The sequence below is a fragment of the Delphinapterus leucas genome, chromosome 21, assembly GCF_059928025.1.
Source record: "Delphinapterus leucas isolate spDelLeu-1000000601 "Yukka" chromosome 21, BTC_Dleu_Yukka2, whole genome shotgun sequence".
In the NCBI taxonomy this organism is placed as follows: domain Eukaryota; kingdom Metazoa; phylum Chordata; class Mammalia; order Artiodactyla; family Monodontidae; genus Delphinapterus; species Delphinapterus leucas.
In genome coordinates, this window is record NC_143149.1 from 10,787,476 (window position 1) to 10,812,102 (window position 24,627).

The 24,627-nt window shown below is 46.7% G+C and overlaps 1 protein-coding gene across 1 annotated transcript in view; it reads right to left on the minus strand.

Annotated features, from left to right (window-relative positions):
* DLGAP2 (DLG associated protein 2) overlaps nucleotides 1-24,627 on the minus strand; it is a 96,262-nt gene that overhangs the window by 66,202 nt on the left and 5,433 nt on the right. Inside the window, exon 2 of the mRNA XM_030762544.2 lies at nucleotides 16,005-16,216. Within this exon, the coding sequence (XP_030618404.2) occupies nucleotides 16,005-16,216 (212 nt within the window). The remainder of the gene's footprint in view (nucleotides 1-16,004; nucleotides 16,217-24,627) is intronic.

The following is a 24,627-nucleotide window of genomic DNA, read 5'->3' on the forward strand; positions in this document are numbered from 1 at the left end:
GCTGGCTGCCCTGGGAAGCACTGCTACGGGTCCAGCACCCGTATCGTAATCGTTTCTGGATTATCCAGCACAGTTATTGCAAGGACGGTGACTTTCTCAGAAATTCTGCTGTCTCACACCCAGAATCTGACTGTTTCTTGCTGTGGCTTTTTCTGCCCTGCTGTGGCCTCCATCACCTGAATCAGGAAGGCTGGTTACTGCAGCATGACTGGTCTCCCTGCCTCTGCCCTTGCAGCTTCTCCAGGCCAACTTCAACCCTGGAGCCAGCGTTCCTGCTGACAAAGAACTTCTCCTTGACAGGCTTCAGTTGGGCCCCTCCGAGCCCCGGCCTCCTGACTCTGCCCCCAAAGAGCCCAATTTTAGGGAGAATCCAGCCAAGTCGGAGTAGCCAGCATCCCTCACCCGATATCTGCTCACTCCCGGTTCCGATGGGGTTCCCTGTGCCCCACTCTCCTCCAGGTGAGGTCTGATCACCTGCCCGCCTGCAGCAAGAATCCTGTAAGGTGAGTTTGGCCTTACTGAGCCCTGATGTTTCCTCTTGGAGACTTTCCGTCCGCGACCCCACCCTGCTCCCGGGCTGGAACCCCTGCTTGTCCTTGTGTGTTCACAGTTGGGCCTGGTCCCTCTACCCCTGTAATACCCATCGCAGTGGTGGCCACACCCACCGTGATGGCTCTGGACAAAGTCGGCCTCACCCTTCTAATCAGGGTCATGGGTGACTTTTCTCCCTAAGGCTGTTAAGACATGAATTAGATGACTTCACCTATCTGCTCAAACCACTGGCTCCCTCTGCCCCCGAAGTAACGCGCCAATGGATTTGTGATCGTGTGGATGGTGGGGCCCGCTAAACTGCCCTCCCACCCAACCTATCGCCCCTCGCCTCTCTGACAACGTTTCCCCTCCTGGTGACTTATTCCAGCCTCACCGGACCCTGCTTCTCCTGTGACTCTGCAGCACGCCCCGCTCCCCACCAGGAACTCAGACATCCTCTCAGAGGTCCTCATGCCAACACCTGCGCCTGGCTGTCCCCTTCCCGGGAAGCCCACCCTGACCAGGCCACTTCAACTGCAACCCCCTCCCCAAGCCACCCACATATCCACACTCGCAGGCCTACCAGACCCCCAGACTCGGATCAGTTTTCCCTGTGGCACTTCCCGCCTCTAACATGCGATGCCCTTCGCTCATTTATTACTGACTAGTTATCACGTGAATGGTGTGTCTTCCTCTGTTGCACACTAAGGACCACGAGGCCTGGGATTTCCGTCTGTTTTGTTCATTATGTTTCTAAAGCACCTAAGCAGTGCCTGACACCTCACAGGAGCTCGGTATCTGCTTGACGGGAAATGAACAAATGCCCTGAACTGGACTGGGCAGTGCCAGCCTGGATGGGCCATGGCCATCCCTGCCTGGCTTGGGAGGGTCTGGATGCAGCCAACACACAGCAAAGCAGGAGTGAGTCTGCAGGATTGCTGCCTGGACCTCTGCGGATGCAGGCCTCAGGGTGTCTCCAGCCCTGGACACTTTGGTTTTATCAGTCAGCACATTCCCCACTTTGCTTGAGCCTTTCACCTTCAGAGCTAAAGATCCTGGATCAGACATGACCTCCAAGCAGTGATGTGTAAACGGATGGCGGAATTGCTGAAGAAAGACCCGATTTCAGTGACATTTACCAGCCACAGCATATCATTAGCTACAAACAACGTTTTGCAATAATTTTGAACCTACAAAAAGTTCCAAGAATATTGCAGAATGTTTCCATACACCTTCCCCCACCGCTCCTTAATGTTCACATCTTACATAATGGTAGTGTAGTCAGAAACACCAGGAAATTGGAACTTATTAGAATTTGACCAGTTTTCCCACGAGTGGTCTGTTCATGGTCCAGGATCCATCCCAGGCTGCATTTGGTTGTCCTGGCTCCTGAATCTCCTCCAACCTGTGACGATTCCCCTGTCCGCCCTTGTCTGTCATGACGGATCTTCGGAAGAGTGTTCATCACTTACTATGTAACTATGCCCTCACTTGGGGTGTGGACTTTTTCCATCATCAGGTGGAGGTGATGCATTTCTGGTGAGAACCCCTCAGAAGCTTGCTCTGTGCATCGTATCCAGGGCGTATGATGTCTTTGCATCTCAGAGGGTTGATGTCAACCCTAATTACCTGGTTAAGTGGGGGAGGGTCCTTCTGGTTCTCCACTGTGACATTTCTACTGTTCCCTTGATAACTAATACACGTCTTGAGGCCAAGCAGACATGAGCCTTCGCTCGCCCATCGGTCACTCTTGCTGCGTCAGTTAACGTGGCGGTGCCGGCCCAGGCGTGCTTTTCTTTCCCCTAATCCTCCTATGTTAAAAATTCTACTGCAAAAAAGCACTATCCTGCTTCCCCATCATTTATTTATTCAGTGCTTTGGAAGTATCAGTATGGACTCACGGGCGCTTCTTTTGTGGATGACAATCCAATACTTTTATTATTTCTTCTGTGGCTCAAACTGTCCTAGTTTTGGCCACTGGGGCTCCTTCAGTTTAGTCTGTGTCTTTCTGACATGTCCCCACCATGCCCACCCCTCCACCAGGCCCAGAAGACAGAGAGAGCGGGCACTCGGCAGGTAGGCAGCACCGGGTCTGGGAGGTCTGGTCACCAGGACTGTGGGGGCCACTCCTCTGCGCCACTGTAGACTCAGTGTGTCCAGGCTGGACTCAGCACCTTCCCGATGTCTGCTTCTCCTGCCCCCTCTCACTGACGCACACCCCCAGCCCCACCCAAGTTGCAGCCTTGGGGGTTCGCCTGTGCCTGCTCCTGTGTCCGGCTCTGTCCCTAACGTGTACCTCCCAACACATTTTCTCCACCCCGACTGCCATCACTAAGGCAGCCCCTGACAAGTCATCTGGATTTCCTCATAGACACCTAATTCTGTCCACCCAGACAGACCGATCTCTCTAGAATAGAAATCTGCTAGCCTCCTTGAAATCTTCAGTGGCTCTGTATGACCTTCAGGAACCATTTTTAAAGACAATTATTAGCCTCACAAAGGAGCTGAGCGGGACACAAAGTTACAGTAAAAATTATCTCTAATAACCACACATAATGGGCCCCAGCTAAAACTTCCTTATAAGCAATGCCATCCATCAAATATTATTAAGCACCTAGTCTGTGTCAGGATAACGAAGACGTGTTCTGTGCTCTCAGGAGACTTAGAGGGAAGTCTGGTAACGGAGGCCACATCGAATAAATAAATTCCACGTCAGCTGGTGTGCACAGAGGACGGGGTATGTAGGGAGGACACATTCTGTTCTACCCTGCAATCACCGCCTTTGTTCCAGTATTTTCCCTACTAGCACCTGAGATTAAATGCCACTGAGGCAGTTAAATACGTATTTCCATTTTTCTCACTCCATTATATTTTCTGACTCTTGATTTTATAGGTTAAATATTTGATTACCTACCACTGTATAAAATAAGAGGTACACGCTACTTAAGAAGAAAGGGTTCTTTGACTATTGCAACGTTTAATGACAAATGCTGAATTTAATAACTATTTGATACTCACTGTACAAACGTAAGAATCAATAGTAGAATCTACTACCCTGTCGTGATAGGAGATAATCACTAAATGTACCTCCATTTGAAATAAAAATAAGAGTGTAACTGTACCACAAAGAGATCATAAATGGGGTCCCAGTCAGCTAGCAATGTTTGCTGAACATTCACTGGATGACAATTACAGGGATAATAAAAAGAAATGAGCATACACTGTCATTCAATTTAATCAAGAAGTAGAGAAAAACACAGAAGATAAAAAAGAAGAATTATGACATCAACTGTGCAGGAAAATGACAGATGGAAAACTCTCAGTATGGGAACTCACCCGATGCTGGGAAGGGGGCCCGATGCTGGGAGGGGCATCCGTGCTGGGAAAGCCCTTGACTGTCTGGACCAGGGGTATGTTGGAGGCTCCTTTTCCAAGTACTCCTTGTGGTGTTGGACTTAGAAGTGATTTTAGAGAACTCCAGGTAAGTAACCCTCAAATGCTCATCCCTTTCACTCCATCATGGAAGAGGTTCCCTGGTGACAACACCAAGCCACAACTACTCCCAATGACACACATCTCTCCACCAGCATCTCTTACTGTAAGTCTCACGTAACATGACTCTTGGAGACACAAAATGTGGGAATACTACTGGGAATAAATTTCATTTTATGGCTTTAAAATCCACATAAAATTATAATTCCACTTGCAGCTGAAAAGTCTAATGAAGTCACTGAGCATAAATTTATTACTATTGTAACTTTACAACACAAGAAAATTCATTTAAATGCAGTGTTATTATTGGAGAGACAGTAATTACAGGTTACGAGGGGGCTTAGAAGACAATACAACTGATTTTCGATATCTTTTCTTATTTTAACATTAATATATGCTTTTGGAAAAAGTTTAAAAATATTAAAAAAAAATAAAATTCAGCTACAAATCCACCACCCAAAGATAACCATTACTAATATTTTAGCAACTTCCTTTTTTTTTTGGCTGTGCCACTGGTTTTCAGGATCTTAGTTTCCTTACCAGGGATTGAACCTGGTCCAGTGGCAGTGAAAGCGTGGAGTCCTAACCACTGGAGTGCCAGGGAATTCCCTAGTGACTTCCTGTATTAGTTTTCCACTACTGTGTCTGATGGTTCATTTTATGTATCGACTTGGCTACACTGTGGGACCCATATATTTGGTCAAACAGTATTCTAGATAGTGCTGTGATGGTTTATTTATTTATTTTTTGGGCTGCAATTAATATTTAAATTGGTGGACTTTGAGTAAGCAGACTGCCCTCCATTATATGGGTGGGCCTCATCTAATCAGTTGAAAGTCTTAAGAGGAAAGACTAACCTCCTCGGGAAGAGAAATTGTGCCTCCAGACTGTCTTCAGACTTGAGCTACAGCCTAAATTCTTCCTTGACCCTCTAGCCTGTCAGTCTGCCCTGCAGAATTTGAACTTGCCAGCCTACACAATCATGAGAGCCAGTTCCTTACAGTTAATCTCTCTGTCTCTGTCTCTCTCTCCACACACACACACACACACACACACACACACCCTATGTTTCTGGAGACCCTGACTAATACACTGCATAACACATTACCATAAATTCACTGGCTTAAGGCAACACTCAAGGGTTAGCTCACATCAGAACTGTAGGTCACAGTCTGGCCCGTCATGACCGGGTCCTCTGCTCACGGTATCACAGACGGACACCAAGCCTCCAGCCAGACTGAGTTCTCACTGGAGGCTCTGGGAAGAATGAACATAAGTGTTTTTTTGATACATATTGCCAAATTTCGCAATAAGAGAGATTTTAAAAACACTTTTAACCATGATAAAATGATTATTTCAAAAGCAGTTTAGCTCATCAAAACCTCACTTTTTAAACTCTGTGAAAATGATTTCTGTCATTTAAAATTAACTGTTTAGTTTTAGATGCCTAGTTAATATCCTGGCACTCTGTACATTTATTCATTTATTTACTTGATATCTTATTTACACACCCAGCCCTTAACATACACTTACTTATTGGATGAACAAATAAATGAAGAATTCATATATTAATTATCATACACCAAGGAAGACGATGATTTCAATAGACTAAATCATCTTTACTACATTTGGGAGAACTGCATATAATGTGATTTAGTAAAAGTCACTGCTGCTTCAGGTTTACTATTCGGCTTAATTTTATTTAATTTTGCACCCAGATCTTACAGATTTGCCTCTCTTTGCTCTAATCTCTTTATTCAGTGCATTCTCTGGAAACAGTCAGTGCTTTGACAGCCACTGGCTTCTGGTTTATTAACAGAAAGCCCTGTCTGACCTCTCACAAGTGCTCAGCTGATCCATCTGTGTGTCACTGTTAGACGTTTGAAGTCCACAGAGGTAAAGACAGTGACTTGTGTTTAAAGAGTGATTGCTTTCAACACTCTTCACTGTTCAAGTGTGACAAATTCTTTGTCCATTATGCTATCTGAACTCCGGCACTCAGCATGGGGTGAACTGAGGAAACGTCCTCAGCTCTGTGCTGGAAAGCACATGTCACACTTAGATGAATGGGAGCACAAAGGCCAAAAGTAGCTCTGCGGTAGACTGAAGAGTGAGTGAATGCATATGCAGCCGTGAGAGTGACCGGGAATGACGACTTTTGGGGGAATCGAGAGCTCATACAATGAGAAATGGGAAGACATTGGAAAAAAGAACAATATTTTATCTGTTTCTCTAAAATCAAGTTCCCTGCCCAAAGGGCTGGAAAGGAAAGGTGGTCAGTATTAAAAACTCTACACAATACTTAAGTTTCAAAAAGTAATTAAAAGGAAGAAAAATAGTTACTAGTGGCTACTACATTTATCCTAGTAAGTTGATCTTTCCTTCATTTAATTCATTCAAACCCTTGATCAAGGTGAAAATCAAAACAAAATTGCAGACTATCCAGAAAGTAGGGACAACAAAAGCATCACCTATCAGGGTATGTGTGAGGCAGGTATAGGTACACCCTTAGGGGTATTCATCATAGTCTTAAACACTTTCACTACTAGTAAGCATTCAGCTGAAGGACGAGAGAAATAACAAGTTAGATCTAAGGAAATACAAAGAAAAAATTAACAATAAGAGCATAATTACTGAATTAGAAAACCAGAAAACAGTAGAGAATAACAACTCAACACAGAGCTGATTCCACAGTCTGAGAATCAAAAGCTGAGCATTTACTAGAGAAACAATCAAAATAAATGAAGAGGTGTGAGGGTGAGATCCTGGTGACATCCATGAATAGAGACAGAAAAAGGCCACAGTGCTGTACAGGTCCACCTTCCTTCACAGGCAGACGCCTGCGGAGTCTGCAAAGCCTGCAGTGGGATTGCTTCGCCAGTGAGTGGAGACCTGAGGGGCACAGCTCCAGGTGTCCCTTGGTCCCTACCTCCTGTTCAGTCTCTGATGAGAGACATTTTCAGCTACCTGGGAAGCCAGGAGGTCGCACTCTTCAGAGCTGCAAATACACACTCGCAGTGCTGGCAACAGCTTTAACGTGACCTGGCACAGAAAAAACCCCCATGGTTTCCTCCAGCTGAAATGGAGGGTGTGGAAGTCACCAGACCATGGGTAGCAGTGGAAACTGTGAAAGAGAATACTTCTCCATGGAGCATATGGTTCCCTATTGGTTGAAGATTTGCACACTTAAGGTGCGTGATATTTTCAAGGAGGCTAGCATCTGGTCCTTTTGGGACTAATTATTAGAGAGTTTAAGGGGTTGAGTGAATGTGAATGGGCTTTCACACATCTTTTCAACTTATAAGTTTTACTTTTAGAAACTTTAAAAATGATGATTTTACTGGTGCCCTTAATAGCAGTTCACTTATTAAGTTGATTAACAATGATCCCTGACTAGGGATTCATAAGAAGTCAGTTTTCTTCATTCATTCAGTGTGTATGGGGCCCGTATAAAATGCCACACAGTGAAGATACGATGGCTGTTATAGACAGGACATCTCTCTGTTAGGGAAAGCAGACACGCGTATGGCAGAGGCAAGGGCGGAGGACTCGGGAAGCGCCCGGCAGGGCACTGACTCAGGAAGACCCCCAGAAGGAGGGAACCCTGAGCTGGTGCTGAAGGGTGAACAGGAGCGCGGAAGTGTGAGCCGATGGTGCAGTCAGGAGACTGCAGGGAGTTCAGCAGGGCTGGAAGGCAGATTGCCAGGAGGCTTGGGAAGGGTGAGAAGAAAGGCTTGCCAAGCTGCGAGGGGCTGGAGGGTGAGGGATCTGCCCTGGGGCTCAGCCAGGTGCCCTGGGTGCGAGGATGCTCAGAAACTGGACGCTAAGGGGAGACAAGCCTGTGATACACTGGGCCTGGGGTCGGTATGTGAGAGATGCTAGGAGCTGGCGGGGGGTTTTGCCAAATTCAAAAGGGAGCCACACATCAGGAAAGAGCAGAAAAGTCAAGATTGATGGCCCTAGAAATGGGGAAAGTGGCCTTGCGGGATGCTCAGTGAGCTGTTCTAGATGGATCCTGCACGCCCTGTGCCTTTCGGGGTTTCTCGGGTTGACCCCACTGTGGCCCCGAAGCAGACCTGACCCCTCCCCAGCAGCCAAGGGGCACGACCAGTTACTACCGGCCAGTGAATTCCAGGAGAGTCACAGGGCAGGTGTCTAGGTCATCGAGATGACCAAGTCAGTGTACATCTGGAGAAAAGGAAGCTCCCTTCTCCGAGCGCACATGAGGAGCCAGAGGGCCCATCTGAGCGCATCTTCCCAGCTCTTCTCCAGCGCTCACCTCCCAGCCGGGGTTCTCTCCTGTGACTCGTTCGATCTCCTCTCCAACCAGCGGCCAAGGGGAATGTCTTATGTTGCCTGATGTGAACCAGCAAAAAGGGCGTGAGGCTGCAGGGCTCTCCCCTCCTCCTGTCCCGGATTAATGTTTATGCCTCGCCACAGAGGAGCTGCTTGCACACACTCCATTTTACCGCCCTCTGTTTTTGATTTCGCAGGATTGGGTTTTCCAGTTCTGGTTCAGTTGCCCACTGTCAGCATCCCTCCCTTTCTGCACAGCTCTGGGCATGGTGGCAGGCGCACGGTCCTGTAGCTATCATCACAACGCAGATATGGAACGGTCCTTTTTTTGCACAGCCCCAGATGTCTGTCTGTCCTCGTACTATCCCATATTCGTGCCTGAAGAACTTCCTTTAATATTTCTCCTAGTACAGGTCTGATGGCAATGTTTTTCTCTGCTTTTGTTTTTGTGAAAAAGTCTTTATTTCACTTTCATTTTTGAAAGATACTTTCTCTAAGTCTAGAATTCTGGGTTAATAGGTTCTCTTTTAATACTTCAAAGATGTTACTTCATTATTTTCTGGCTTGAATACTTTATGACAAAAAGTCTGTGAAAATTTTTTGTTCCTCTGTATGTAATGTGTCTTTTTCTCCAGCTTTCTTTAAGATTGTCTCTTTACCCTTGGTTTCTGGTAGTTTGAAAATGATGTGTGTGGCTTTTGTTTTGTATCTGGTACTTATCTTTCTTGAGATTTTCTGAGATTCTTCAATCTGTGATTTAATGTCTTTCATTATTTTTATGAATTCTTGGGCGTTATGTCTTCAAATGTTTCTTCTATTGACTGCTTCCCCTTCTCTTTTCCTCCCAGGATTCTGGTGTGTTGGGCAGTTTGATATTTTCCCACAGTTCTTGAATGCTCGTTTCCACTTTTTATTTCTTACATTTTTTTCTTTGCGTTTCAGTTTGGTGATTTCTGTGGACCTATCTTCAAGCTCACTGATTATCACTCAGTTATGCTGAGTCTGCTGAAGAGCTCAGCAGCAAAATTCCTTACTTCTAACACCATGATTTTCATCTGTAGTATTTCTAGCCGCCTCTTTCTTCTAATTTTTCTCTCTCTGCCAACTTCCCTTCTGTGTATGCGAGTAGTCCACGTTTTCCCTTAGATCCTTTGGCATTAATTCGTTATTTTTAGGTTCTCTCTGATAGTTCTGTCAGCGGTTATCTCTAAATCTCCTCTTGGCTGCTCTGTTTTTTGAGAGTGGCTTTTATTTTCTTTTATTGTGTCTTCTAAGTTCTGATATTTCTGAATAGATGGCACATTTGCATAAATGAAGGTTAACACTATATACAGAAAAGGGACCTATTGAGATGTGCTGGTCCCAGCCCTATTGCACCTACTTCCTCTTTACTCCTTAGAGGTAAACATTTTTATTAGTTTCTATTTATCCTTCTATTGTTTCTTTATGTAATGTAAATATGATTATTTATATTTATATAAATATTTATACTATAATTTATAATTTATAAAAATTTATCATATAAATATGATATGAGTTTTAATCTTATCTTCCCATTTTATTATAGAAAAGTGGCAGCTATATACTAATGTCCTATGCTTTGCTTTTTAAAGGTGATGTAACCTGGATCGCTCCAAATCGGTACATAGAAATCTTCCTCATCTTTTATAGCTGCCTAATATTCTAGTATATTCTATGAATAATATTCTACCATTTTAATGCTTGTATATCTATTAGTCAATCAGTACGATAGTGGTGAACTCTGGATCGTCTTAAACTTCTGCTATTACTGATGATGTTGCAATGAACATCATCTTACTTGTGTCACCGCTTACAGGTGTATCCAGAGGCTAGGCTGTCCTTACAGTGATATACAATGGAATTGTGCGCATGCTTGACAGCAATTTCTTTAGAATAAGATTTTACATTTTTAGCTTTAAGTGGAATGCTAAAATACTCTCTAAAAGTTTCAATTATCGATAAGGTATGTAAACAGTCTTGTTAAAAAACTAAATTAAATTATTTTTGGCTGCATTGGGTCTTCGTTGCTGCACGCGGGCTTTCTCTGCTTGCGGTGTGTGGGCTTCTCATTGCAGTGCCTTCTCTTGTTGAGGAGCACGGGCTCTAGGTGCGTGGGCTTCAGTAGTTGTGGCACCTGGGCTCAGTAGTTGTGGTTCGCAGGCTCTAGAGCACAGGCTCAGTAGTTGTGGCACGCAGGCTCAGTAGTTGTGGCACACGGGCTTAGTTGCTCTGCGGCATGTGGGATCTTCCTGGACCAGGGCTCGAACCCGTGTCCCCTGCATTGGCAGGCAGATTCTTAACCACTGTGCCACCAGGGAAGTCCTGTAAATAGTCTTTTCTGGCCTTTGTCCATTTTTATAGCTACAGTGCTCACTTTTTCCTTACTGATTTGTAAGGCATCTCTTCGTATTAAGAGTACGAAAATGTGTCACCTGTATTATGGAACATTTTCCCAGGTTTTTATGGTTGTTTTACTCTGGTGACAGTACTTTTAGCTTGTTGATTTGTTTGTTGGCTTTTACCATGAATACGTTTTTAGTTTTATGAATTAAAATCTGTCAGTGTCTTGTAGTTTCTCACTGTGGAATAAGGTTTGGATATGCCTTCTCCAACCCAAGATTGTAAAATATTCATATATACACGTTCATGTATCTATATACACATATACATATACATACACATGTATATACACATACATGTATACACACACGTATATATATATACACACACACACACATACCTGTATATACTCACACATACAAATATGATTCTTATGCTTATATCTGTAACCCACCTGAGTTTATCTTTACATATGAAGTAGTTCTTAAAATAAGCTCTCCTTTCTCTATAAATTTAAAATGCTACCTTCTTGAGAGAATGACTCAGAGATGTTCAAAATTATTCGAGCTTTGACTTCTCAATTCAACTAAGCAGAAAAAAATGCCCCAAATTAAATTAGTTGGTCTACCTTTCATAATTATAAAAAGTGAATTCTCCAGATACTAATACATAAGCTAATTTAAAAATCTAGTAAATCAGATTCAGTAGCATCTTGAAATTTGCACTTCATTTAAAATAATTCTAAATTGTGTCTGCCTATGGGCAGGGTCTGACCCACAGAGAGACAGGGTCTGTCCCCGGCCTGGGGGTCTGATTTTCCTGATCAGTCAACAAAACTGTTGAGAATTCTGAGCAGTAAGACAGCTGTGACAGGTCTTTACGTGTCTGTTTTTGTTTCATTTTTCTTTCGAGAGTGAAAAGACTTTCTCTCACCTTGCACTCTATAGAGAACACAGCAAGGTGAAAGCGAAAATCCTTGTATGTGTAATAAGGACATGCACTCAATTATTAATGAGAAGACTGACTTTTTTCTCGGTTTAACAGCAGGAAGACAAGACAGTGTTCAACAGAATCACTGTTCCCAGAGGTCAAGCATTTTGAGTGCGTGCAGCCTTCACAGAAGGGGTTTTAGATTATACGGCTCAACAGGGCTGGTAACAGGCAACTAAACAGCCAATCTCGTTTCAGGTCTTAGCTGGGCAGATTGAAGAAGGGCTGCTGGGAAAGTTCATTTTATACCAGTGTTTACTGTGACTTGGGAGGCTCGTAAAATTCCTAAGGTTTCAGTGTGCCCATATGATAATTCAACGATAAGAACATCATCAATCCATCAAATTAAAACTAAAGTATAATTACTAGGTTCATCTGACTATTTCATCTGCATTCTTAAATACCATTATGAGTGTGAATAGAATTAACGGTGCATACTGAGAATAAAACCTAAAGGAGGTTGGCAGACACCAATTCTTATGTTTATCACTTGGCTCTTAAACCGTTCTGTCAGTCAGCTCCTGCTGGTGAAGTTCTGTCTGTGGTGCCAGAGGGAAAACATTCAGTGCACTGCTAAATCTGATGGCTTTCAGTCATATTTTAAACACAACTTTAGAACTACCACTTCCTTTCCCTCAGAGGTCATGCTGGGCCCCAGGCACACGACCCTGCTATTTGGGTGAGATACTTTCCTCGGACATGGGATTAAAAGAACTTTTCATTTCAAACCCCTGGTCCCTTCCGTGGCCTTCAGTACCTTGTTCCTCTGACTCAGGGTTCTGTTCCATAAAATGGGCACAGTTTTTATTTCCCTGGGTAAAGAGTTGAGTTTTCATGATGCCATTTAGGACGAAAATAAGTGAAATTATATTGAAACCTATAAAATCCTAAGATGTGCTAAGAGCCTAACAGGCAATAATAACAACTTACTTGATATACCTCCCAGTAACATATTTTAAAGAGAAATTTCATATGTTAACACAAAGAGCGACTTGTTATGGGAGTTTCACGGACTTTGCAAATTAGCAGAGGAGTCCTGCAGGGCACGGTGTCGTCTGGACATGTCACAGGGTGCTGCCCCCACCCCTTCACATCTCCATCGCAGTGTCAGATTTGGGGGAAAAGAATAATCCACACACTTGTAAGGAGAACTTAGCACAGTGCCTGGCACGTGTCGGAGGGATGAACGGAGTGATAAACACAGAATAACGGGAAGAAGGGCCCGACCGAGGGCTTATCTCTGCAGACAGAGTGGGCAGTGTTTGCAAGGCCAACGCAGACGTAAGTGAGCTGAGAACAGGAGCAGGTGTTAGGCAGCATCTTCTATTCATTTCCCCCCAAGTTTCCCGAGGTATGAAGTGCAGTGGGTGTGCTGGGGTTAGAAGCCTCTGTGGATGAACCCCCGGCTCCACTTCCACACGCGGATGGTGAATGGTTACTCTGTCCGGTGGCCTTGCCTCTCCATCACTCTCTTGGGTTTTTGAGGGAATTTTTACGATGGTGGGTAATGATGCGGGTTTTACGAATGTAAACTCCTAACAATATCTTCTGAACATCGTCAGCACTGGCGCCTGGTACAGATGAGGGGAGGGACGAGAGGCAGGTGCTGACCGCTGAAGAAGGGAATCGTGGTCCCGCGGGGAGGACTCAAGGGTTGGGGACAGGGCTCCAGGGAGCACGACCAGTCTGGGGTCAGCAGACAGGGGTAAGGGACTTTGTCAATAGGAAAACAAAGTGCGTAATTCTTTTTTTTTTTTTTTTTTGCGGTACGTGGGCCTCTCACTGTTGTGGCCTCTCCTGTTGCGGGGCACAGGCTCCGGATGCGCAGGCTCAGCGGCCATGGCTCACGGGCCCAGCCGCTCTGCGGCATGTGGGATCTTCCCGGACCGGGGCACGAACCCATGTTCCCTGCATTGGCAGGCGGACTCTCAACCACTGCGCCACCAGGGAAGCCCCAAAGTGCCTAATTTTTTTTTTTTTTTTTTTTGCGGTACGCGGCCCTCTCACCGCTGCGGCCTCTCCCGCTGCACAGCACAGGCTCCGGACGCGCAGGCCCAGCGGCCATAGCCCACAGACCCAGCCGCTCCGCGGCACGTGGGATCCTCCCGGACCGGGGCACGAACCCGCATCCCCCGCATCGGCAGGCGGACTCCCAACCACTGTGCCACCAGGGAAGCCCCCGTAATTCTTAAAAGGCCTGATCCCTGCTCACAGTTCAAACACTGCTTGCTTTTATTTCTTTTTCATGGTTTGCTTTCAAAGTGCACAATCATGAAATGAATCACGAACTTTTAAGATGAGGAGTTAAGTCGGTGGCCCTACCCAGTGGATCAGAACCCCGAGACCTACTAAGCACAACTGCTGCCCAGGGAGGTGGGGTTTTCAGATAACCCAGGGTTCTCAGATGTGTCTTCAGGCACCCCCAAATGAAGCTGGGGAGACCGATGCCTGGTCCAGCCCTCGACGGCTGCGTGCCTGGGTCAGGTGATGCCTCTGGTTCCCCACCCCTAACCCCTCACTTCTTAAGTTCCCAGCACAACCTTCCACTGACAACCTCTTCCAACGGTTTGCTTTCTTTGCTTACACGCCCCCTTCCCGTTATCCCTCTGTGAGCTCCACAGGGCGAGCCTCTGGCTTGGCTCCTAGGCACTGATTCACAAACCTCCCCTGACCACCTCCTCTGTGTAAGGCAGCGCCTTACCTTAGGGGACCCGTAAGGGACGAGACAGGCGTCGCTGCCTCCCTCATCTGTTCGTGCCTGGCATCCCCAACACAACTGCCGAGGGATTTAAGTCAACGAGGTCATAAAGGTACCGTTCACGTTTGTCAAATGTAGGATACGGGTCAATTCAAAATTTAAATTTTTCATCCTGTGAGGTAACATTTAACGGACGACTGGATTTATCAGGAGAAATCACACCATTGTTTCACATGTCGCCATGTGCACGGGGCACGGGTGGGGGATGACACAAAGGTGACACCCTGGTCACAGCCTCATCCTCTCACTACGTTACAAGAACAACTCTGGATGCAACACTGGCAAAGCACTGAGCTGCTGTTTCACCCTCTTGCTGAACCTTCACACCAGAGAAGCCACAGCTCGTGGTGGGAAAAGCAGACAGTTCTTTGCACTTGTATCCAGACTTAGCTGGAAGGACCAAAAACACACAAGGTGACTGCTAAGAATTACAGTCATATTTCCATAGTTCAAATGAATAGCCGAGTTCCTAGTTTCCTCTGTTTATATTTTGGAAATTAGTTAAATTTATCAACAGTGTGTCTTTGCATGCACCCCTATGTTCATTGCAGCACGATTCACGATAGCCAAAACATGGAAACAACCTAAATGTCCATCGACAGAGGAATGGATAAAGAAGATGGGGCACATATATACAATGGAATACTACTGAGCCATGAAAAGAATGAAATAATGCCATTTACAGCAACATGGATGGACCTAGAGACTGTCATACTACGTGAAGTAAGTCAGAGAAAGACAAATAACCATATGATATATCACTTACGTGTGGAACCTAAAATATGGCACAAATGAACCTATCTATGAAACAGAAACAGACTCACAGATACAGAGATCAGACTTGTGGTTGCCAAGGGGGAGGGAGAGGGATGGAGTGGGAGTTTGGGATTAGTGGATGCAACTAGTATATATAAACTGGATAAACAACAAGGTCCTACTGTAGAGCACAGGGAACTATATCCAGTCTCCTGGGATAAAACATAATGGAAAAGAATATCAGAAAAGAATGTCTCTGTGTGTATAACTGAGCCACTTCGCTGTACAGCAGAGACTGGCACAACATTGTAAGTCAGCTACACTTCAGTTAAAGAAAAAACAAAAAAAAAACCAATGTATTTTTGGACAAATATATAAAGTACATGCTATGATATTTGTAAAATTAATCCAGTTCCTGCCCCTACCCTGCAAAAAACGTGTTGCCTACATGTGCACTTGTAAAGTTATAGTAAACAAAAAATTCCCCATTGTGATTTTCACACACACACACACTCACACAGATGTGCTCCTGATCAATTGCTGGAATGATCTGAGAAGACACGGATGGGTCATTGGCTATGATAGGTACTTGAAAATTAATATTTGACATAGAAACTGCCCAAGTGTATTTCCTTAATTACTATGCAATGAGTAAATAACCGAAGGTCTGATTGCTTTTTTTTTAAAGGACTTGAAAATTGACGGCCATTGAGCCTAATATTTTCAACCCAGGGCTTTTTCCAGCGTGTTTGGACAACCGGCCGCAGTCAGTGTGAGAAGAGCCCTGGGCTGGGGTGAGGGAGGCACGTGGGGGGCTTACGTTTGGAGGTCTCCCGGCGGCCTCTGTCCGATGGACTTGAGCAGGGGCTCTGGCCGGAGCGCCACCTTGGGGGGCATTTTGGGGCTGGAGTCCGACTCCCCGCTTTCCTCGTCACCCATGGCTTTGATGTAACTGCCACTCCTCGTCCTTCTGCAGGGAATTTCCTCGTCTTTGCCCCCCGTGGGGTACCCTCCCCACTCGTCCTGGGGCACCTAGGAGAAAACAGATAGGGCGTGCGTCAGCCTTGGCGTCAGAATCCCGTTACTGCCTCTTTGGGGACAAATCCTCGGAGCTCGTGAAGACACAGCTTGTTATGGTCACTCAGCTGTGAAAGTCACACGCTTCTTAGGGGTCTGTCATTCAAATCCCCAAAGGACATTAATATACAACTATTGTTTTCTCCCCTGTTATAAAAGTAATAAACGTTATGGGAAAAGTGAGACAATGTTAGAAAGAAAAACCCGTTTGTAGTCTCAAAACCTGGAAAAAAGCACCACTAACATTTAGATTTATTTCCTTCTGGTACGAAGGCAGTTGAAACTTGAGAAAACTGGAAAAAGAGGTCCCCAGTGTGGAGAACAAGAAATAAGAGGAAGAAGGAGACCAAAGGAGGACGCCCTGCTGCGTGGTGAGGGCTGACAGGGGCGCACCCCACAGTCGGGCCCCCACGCCAGGGCCCTGCACTCCCGGGAAGCACACACTGCACTGGGTGGGGACTCAGACCCCGAACGCTGTCCACGGTGTGGGTCCCAGCAGAGCGACGCCCCCTCAGCGCTTCTGTGTCACTTCCGGGGTGCATGGGCTACGCCGCGTAGAGGATGAAGCAGGCCTGTAACTCCGTGTCCACCCCCCATCTGGGAAACCCGGCATCCTCACAAAGCACAGACAAGTCGCAGGGTGTCTACACCGCATGCGCCTGCCCCATGCAGCTCACCTTCCACCAGCCATGACCCTTACAAAGACCCAAACCACGCCAAGCAGCGGCCGAGGGTAGAGGGCTGCACGATTCCGCACGTGCCCGCACCGTCACACGGAGTTCTGCAGTCCAAGGACCTAACACACGTGCTCTCTGTGCTGCAGGACGTGATCTCCCAGAGTACTCTTCACGGAGACAGAGGACAGTGCAAGTCTGTACTGACAGTCTTCGGAGACAGGGTTCTTCCTGTGGTGACTATTCAGAGACTTACGGACACTCAGATCATCCTAAGAGGAGTCCTGCCATTTTTCCAGGGTTTTTAAAAAATTTTATTGAAGTCTAGTTGGTTTACAATGCTGTGTTAATTTCTGCTGTACAGCAAAGTGACTCAGTTATAGACGTATATATATATTTCATATTCTTCTCCCTTATGGTCTATCACAGGAGATTGAATAGAGTTCCCTGTGCTATACAGTAGGACCCTATTGTGTATCCATCCTATATATAATAGTTTGCACCTGCTAACCCCAAGATCCCAATCCACCCCTCCCCCAGCCCCCCTTCACAACCACAGTCTGTTCTCTGTGTCTGTGAGTCTGTTTCTGTTTCGTAGATATGTTCCTTTGTCATCTTTCCAGTTTTGATGGTGCCAGTGGGCCCATTTGTCACCATCCCCGCCAGGGAAGCGCATGCCTGGATGGAAAGGCAGAGTTTTCAGCTGAAGGCACCTTTTCTCCATTTTCTTAAAACACATCTTCAGACATCTCGCATGTTACAGCCCAGGAGGGGAAACGGGGGATGGGACAGGATGTACCTTCTGCGGTTCCGGCCAAGACAAGCAGGGACAGGGCGGCCCCTCACTGAGAGGTGAGGGGGCGGGCATCAAGCCCCTCCAGGCCCCATGGGGACATGTCGTGGGTCCTGCCTGCAGTTTGTGTTTTAAAACAGCTCCCCCTCCGCCCACCCCAAGCTGGCTTAGGTCCACGGGAAGTGCGTGGAGACATCGCAGCCACACACAGGAAGAGGAGGGGGCTTAACAGGGTGGAGATTCCAGGTCCTCAGTGGACCTTGGGGGTCCGCAGCCGAGTCCCTGCAGCTGCAGAGCAGGGGCCGTGTGGGTGGCGTTTCCAAGCTCCTTGTTGCCGGGTGCTGAGTGCCTGTCTCCAGGGGGTTTCAAGAGGACAGTGACCCTGGGGGTGGTCCAGAGTGGGCGGGCGGGCACGAGGCCACAGACGGCAGTGCAGACCCGCCAGAGACACGGTGGGAGGAGAGAAAGGCCCGGTGACGGAGCAAGCAATCAGCCCCCGGGGAAACAGGCGTAGATTTACACACATAGAAGGTATATCCTGACGCTCAGGATTTGGGGCACGAGGAAGAAATGACTAAGGAAGAAGGAAGACTGAGCTTCTCTGGGCATTTAGGTCCTCATCCATGGGTTTTCTTACCAAAAGTCAGTTTTCCACCATCAGAACAAATTACCAGGATGGAGACAGATGTGGGCACAGGCATTTCCACGCCATTTCATGCCAGGTGGTAATGTGGGTCCAACATTTACAGCCACGTATCAGAAGACTTCAGACTGTGGGCGCCTCTGACCCAGCAATGTCCCCAGGCAACAGGATTCATGCCAGGGACTGTGAACCATTCATTAGGGTCAAAGGAGGAAAACTGATAATATCTGATGGGGTGGCGTGAAATATTTACTACAAGCATGCCATGGATACTGTGCAGAAGAACTAATATTTAGCCGACGAAGGGTGTTCATGGGTGGGAGCATTTTTAGAGTATGCACTCCATGTTCTTATACTTTAACGACAGATATGCCTGCAACATGCATAGACACATAGCCAGAAGGATGTGGAATCATCCCTGGGAGATACTGACTGCGGGTTTCTCAATGATTTTTCTTTATACTTATGTCTTCTCAGTTTTCTACATGGACCATATATCTTGCTAGGGTAGTAAGAAGTAAACTTTAGAAAATTTAGTCCCGAATGACAGTACATTTCAGCAGGAAGGCAGGCATAAAAGAAAGTGAATTACGGTTTAATTAGGGCTACAGAAGCAGGTGTGGAGGGAAAACAGGGAAGCAGCCAGTGGAAGCTGTGGACAGAGAGGAAATGATCTGGGAAGGCCTCCTGGAGGAGGGGTGTGGGCTCTAATTTCCTGGGATTTGAGCAGCAGGCAGATAGCCAGGACATGGAAGCAACCTAAGTGTCCATCAACAGATGAATGGATAAAGAAGATGTGGCACATATATACAATGGAATATTACTCAGCCATAAAAAGGAACGAAATTGAGTTATTTGTAGTGAGGTGGATGGACCTAGATTCTGTCCTACAGAGTGAAGTAAGTCAGAAAGAGAAAAACAAATACCGTATGCTAACACATATATATGGAATCTAAGAAAAAAAAAAGGTCATGAAGAACCTAGGGGTAAAGACGGGAATAAAGACACAGACCTACTAGAGAATGGACTTGAGGATATGGGGAGGGGGAAGGGTGAGCTGTGACAGGGCGAGAGAGAGTCATGGACATATACACACTAACAAACGTAGTAAGGCCGATAGCTAGTGGGAAGCAGCCGCACAGCACAGGGAGATCAGCTCGGTGCTTTGTGACCATCTAGAGGGGTGGGATAGGGAGGGTGGGAGGGAGAGAGACACAAGAGGGAAGAGATATGGGAACATATGTATATGTATACCTGATTCACTTTGTTATAAAGCAGAAACTAACACACCATTGTAAAGCAATTATACTCCAATAAAGATGTTAAAAAAAAAAAAATGAAGAGGGAGGCACCAAAGGCCCAGGAAGGAGGAGGCCGGGGGTTCCTCTATGGGCCGGGCGCTCCCGGGAGGGAGGCTGCAGACGGCAGGAGACAGATGGAGAGGAGCCGGGAAAGATGCGTCCCCACTGGCAGCTTCATGGAGTTTTTGTGAATTAAAAACATGTTTCCGTAAAAAAAACAAAGATTTCTTCCCCAGCAGCTTGTGAATTAACTAACAAATGAGAGCAGCTTGTATTTTTTTGTTTCTGATGTAAGCCGCCAATTTCGCAGTCTCTGACAGGAGAGATTTCAATACAGAAGGAGTGTAAACCAGAGTCAAGCGTGGGCTCTGAATACCGCTTCCAAACCACATGTCTCCAGACTATCAAAAGAACAAGGGAGTGACACGAAAATGCCACCGTGCCTGAGTCAATAACTCTTTCTTGGGTACATTACAGCATCAAAAACCTGCAATGGCAGGTAAGGGTGGCCAGGGTTGGCCCCAAACCAACAAGTGCTTTAATGAACGAACAAATGAACTTCCTTTCACAGTGACCACTGACCTCTGCTAATCCATGCGGGAACTTTGCTGCAGTTAGCGATAATTATTACTTTAGTTCCTACTTGCACAGTGTGATATTTACGATGTCTAAATAGGCATTTTCCTAAGGTTGAGTTGAGTGTACAGTTCAGTGTCTCCTGCTCCTTGCTTGAAGGAAACTTCAACGCGGCAGGTTAAAATGTCCTTTCTTCCTTTCAAGCAGCAAGGCACGGGTGACAAGGGCCGGGGTTTCGTAATAATATTCTCTTTCAGGTGTTGAAACAAGGAAGAAAATGCCATCAAACGCTGCGTGTCCCTGTAGGGAAATGTCTTCTCCATTCATTCCAGAAAGTTTTTGTGTTTTGTTTTAAATGTATACCAGGCACGCTCGCCACTGGGAATATAATTGAGAGCAAGACAGCTGGGCTTCTCAGTTCCAGGTTGTTACAGTAAACAACAACGGTTCCAAGTGGGGACACCCTCTAGGGCCACCCAAGACATCCATCGGGGGCAGCCGTGAGTGCCACATACTTGGGGGACACGACCAGCATCCTGGGGGCCAGAGATGCTCGTTCTCAGGAAAGCACGACACAATCCCATCCCCATGAAGAACTGGCTTGTGTGCTGTATGCTTTTCTGTCTATAATGACCTGAGCCTTGAATCTAACTCTTCTTTGTATGTAAACTAAAGTCTTTTTGCTTTTTTCATTTGCATGGTTTTAATGAACAGTGGATTTTTCAGGAATGCAACTAACCACGTAAATCAAGGGAAGAGAGAACTTTGTTTGGTGTGATGCTTCCCCAAGAACTGTTGACCATTGCCGATAATCCCATCTGGTGGGTGAATCTGCTGGTGGTGCGTGAATCATTACTACTCCCTCCACGGGTCTAAATTATTGTGTCTTCATCCGGAAACAAGCTTCCGAATACTTCCTTCTGTACATGTTTGTCATGTGCCCAGACATTTTTATATTAAAATTCATGTTCTTAGTTAAAAGTGACCCTCCTTTTATTTCTCTGTTTTATTAGCGTTTGGGCACATTATACACGTAAACAAACCTATACAGCTGACCCTTGAACAATGCAGGTGTTGGGGTGCTGACCCTCCATGCAGCCAAAAATCCGAGTATAACTTGTAGTCAGTCCTCCATATGCTTCGCTCAGCATCTGAGGAGTCAACCAGCCGTGGATCATGTAGTGCTGAGCATTTACTACTGAAAAATTCCACCTACAAGTGGACCCATGCAGCTCCAACGTGTGTCGTTCAAGGGTCAAATCTATACTCAGAATAGTGTATGTAGGTCGGTTACACATGAATTTCATTTTAGAATAGTCCAGGAGACACCGTGAAATATTTGCTATAAACAGGATACTTGGTTTGACATGTTTAGGAGCCATGGTTACAGGCAGGAAAGTTGTTTAAACAATAGCGCAATGGGTATAAATGCGTGGACTTTGGAGAGGGTTTGGTTTAGCTATCAACAAGCCTCCTAGGACCTGAGAAGGCGTCTCACAAGAAGGTGTCTCACATGTTCCAGAACCACTGCGTACAAAAACAACTTTCTGAGGTTACCAACTTAAAACAAGGGATCAAGGTTAGCATTACCCCTGATACGACATATAAACATCACGTACCCCTTGATATGATGCACTGAACAGGACACGATATCACTTTTGGGTATTCTTGCCAAAAATGCATAACTTTCATCATGAAAACATCTGAGAAACCCAAATTGAGAGACATTCTACAGAATAACTATTATTCTTCAAGAGTGTCAAAGTCATTAAGGTAAGGAAAGATTGGGGAACCACCATGTATTGGAGGAGATTAAGGAGACACGATAACAGAAAGAGGCCATCGGGGAAAACTGGTGAAATTCAAATGAGATCTGTTTTTAAGTTAATAATATTATAACGTTGTTAATTTCCTGATTTTGATAATGGTGCTATGGTTATCTAAGTTGTTAACACAGGAGAAATGGGGTGAAGGGTATATATACCTCAGTTTTCTTTTCTATTATTGCAACTTTTATGTAAATCTAAAATTATATCAAAATAAAAAGAAAAAAATTAAAAAAAAAAAAGGAAGGCGTCTCATAAGAAGGCTTCCCAGCTGAGCTCGGACACCTGGGAGGTGGGTGGTGCTGGGAGGGGTGCTGAGGGCCGGGAGGCAGGGCCCGGGAGGAGGTGCAGGCGGAGGGGTCCCTGCCCCCAGCCCAGGAGAGTCGGCTTCCGATGAACCCAAGTCCACCTAGTTCTAACTCTCACGCTCTTGGGACGACCCCAGTGGTTCTCAGCTGGGGGTAATTCTGTCTCCCGGGGACACTTGGTGACGTCCGGAGACAAGTTTGGTCATCTTCAAGGTGGGGGGACTGCCTCCTGGCCGCTGGAGGCTTGAGGCCAGGGATGCTGCTAACATCCTTCCCTGACCCCCGTGCACAAGAGAGAACCGCCAGCCCAAGCGTCAGCTCTCCTTTGATTTCTACCGTGCACATTCACAGCCACACACAGCCCTCGTCCTTCCTAACTGGTAAACGTGGGCAGGGTGGAATGCTCACCCACACGATATTATTATAGGGTTACATTCACAGCCACACACAGCCCTCGTCCTTCCTAACTGGTGAACGTGGGCAGGGTGGAATGCTCACCCACACGATATTATTATAGGGTTACATTCACAGCCACACACAGCCCTCGTCCTTCCTAACTGGTGAACGTGGGCAGGGTGGAATGCTCACCCACACGATATTATTATAGGGTTACATTCACAGCCACACACAGCCCTCGTCCTTCCTAACTGGTGAACGTGGGCAGGGTGGAATGCTCACCCACACGATATTATTATAGGGTTACATTCACAGCCACACACAGCCCTCGTCCTTCCTAACTGGTAAACGTGGGCAGGGTGGAATGCTCACCCACACGATATTATTATAGGGTTACATTCACAGCCACACACAGCCCTCGTCCTTCCTAACTGGTAAACGTGGGCAGGGTGGAATGCTCACCCACACGATATTATTATAGGGTTACATTCACAGCCACACACAGCCCTCGTCCTTCCTAACTGGTGAACGTGGGCAGGGTGGAATGCTCACCCACACGATATTATTATAGGGTTACATTCACAGCCACACACAGCCCTCGTCCTTCCTAACTGGTGAACGTGGGCAGGGTGGAATGCTCACCCACACGATATTATTATAGGGTTACATTCACAGCCACACACAGCCCTCGTCCTTCCTAACTGGTGAACGTGGGCAGGGTGGAATGCTCACCCACACGATATTATTATAGGGTTACATTCACAGCCACACACAGCCCTCGTCCTTCCTAACTGGTGAACGTGGGCAGGGTGGAATGCTCACCCACACGATATTATTATAGGTTCACACAACGACTGATGATTTTCCAAGCGCCTTTCTTACACTGTGTTGAGTCTCACCACAAAGGGTGATGCATATGAGTTCAACGAGGCAGAACGGTTGACAGGGCTCACGGCTGGCAAATACTCAAACCCCAGCATCCTTCAGTGAAGAATTTATCTCAACAATATTTCCCAAGTGCCTGTCACAGGCCTGAGACCATACGAGGGACTCAACACGATGCACTGAGCGGGCCACGGCCTGCTGGAGGTGATCCTGTGTGCTGGTCATCCATGAGTCCCCCCTGTTGGCACTGTCCATATCTGCTGGGCACTGTCCCCATGTGCTGGGCACCGTCCATATGTGCTGGTCACTCTCCTACACGCTGGTCACTGTCTCTATGGGCTGGTCACTCTCCTATGGGCTACTCCCTGTCCCTGTGTGCCGGGCACTGTCCCCGTGTGCTGGGCACTGTCCATACGTGCTGGTCATGCCCCCCATGCCCTCTCCGGTCCCTGGTCTCCTCCCCCCACACCCTTCCCTGTGCCCTGACACTGAGGGAGCCTCTTGCCAGTCTGGGTCCCTTAGCCTCCGGTTCTGGTTGGCTCTGCCGAGGGCTGCACTGCGGGGGGAGTTGGGGGGGGCAGTGCGGAGCGCCTTCCAGAGCTCTCTCCAGCTTCGGGCCCACGGTCTGCCAGGAGCTGCCTCAACCAGGCCTCCGAATGCTGGGGGTCCTGCTTCCACGGGCCCCCTCTCTCCGGACCCTGCCCACAGGCCTAGGATGGTAATGGTTTCCCCTGTGCTCTGGGAATGGCTCCTTTCAAACCCTTCCCAGGGGATGCCACTGCTCTCCAGGACCCACCCATCCACTGTCACGAAAGAACAGAGACAGCAAAATGACCCACGATGTGAGCGTGTCTTATGTGCTGATGAAATCGGCCAAGACGTGCACGTAGAAACACAAGAGACCGATTGTGAGAAGTGCCCGGAAGAGGGACGAGGGTTTCCATGGGGACTCCGGGGGAAGGGA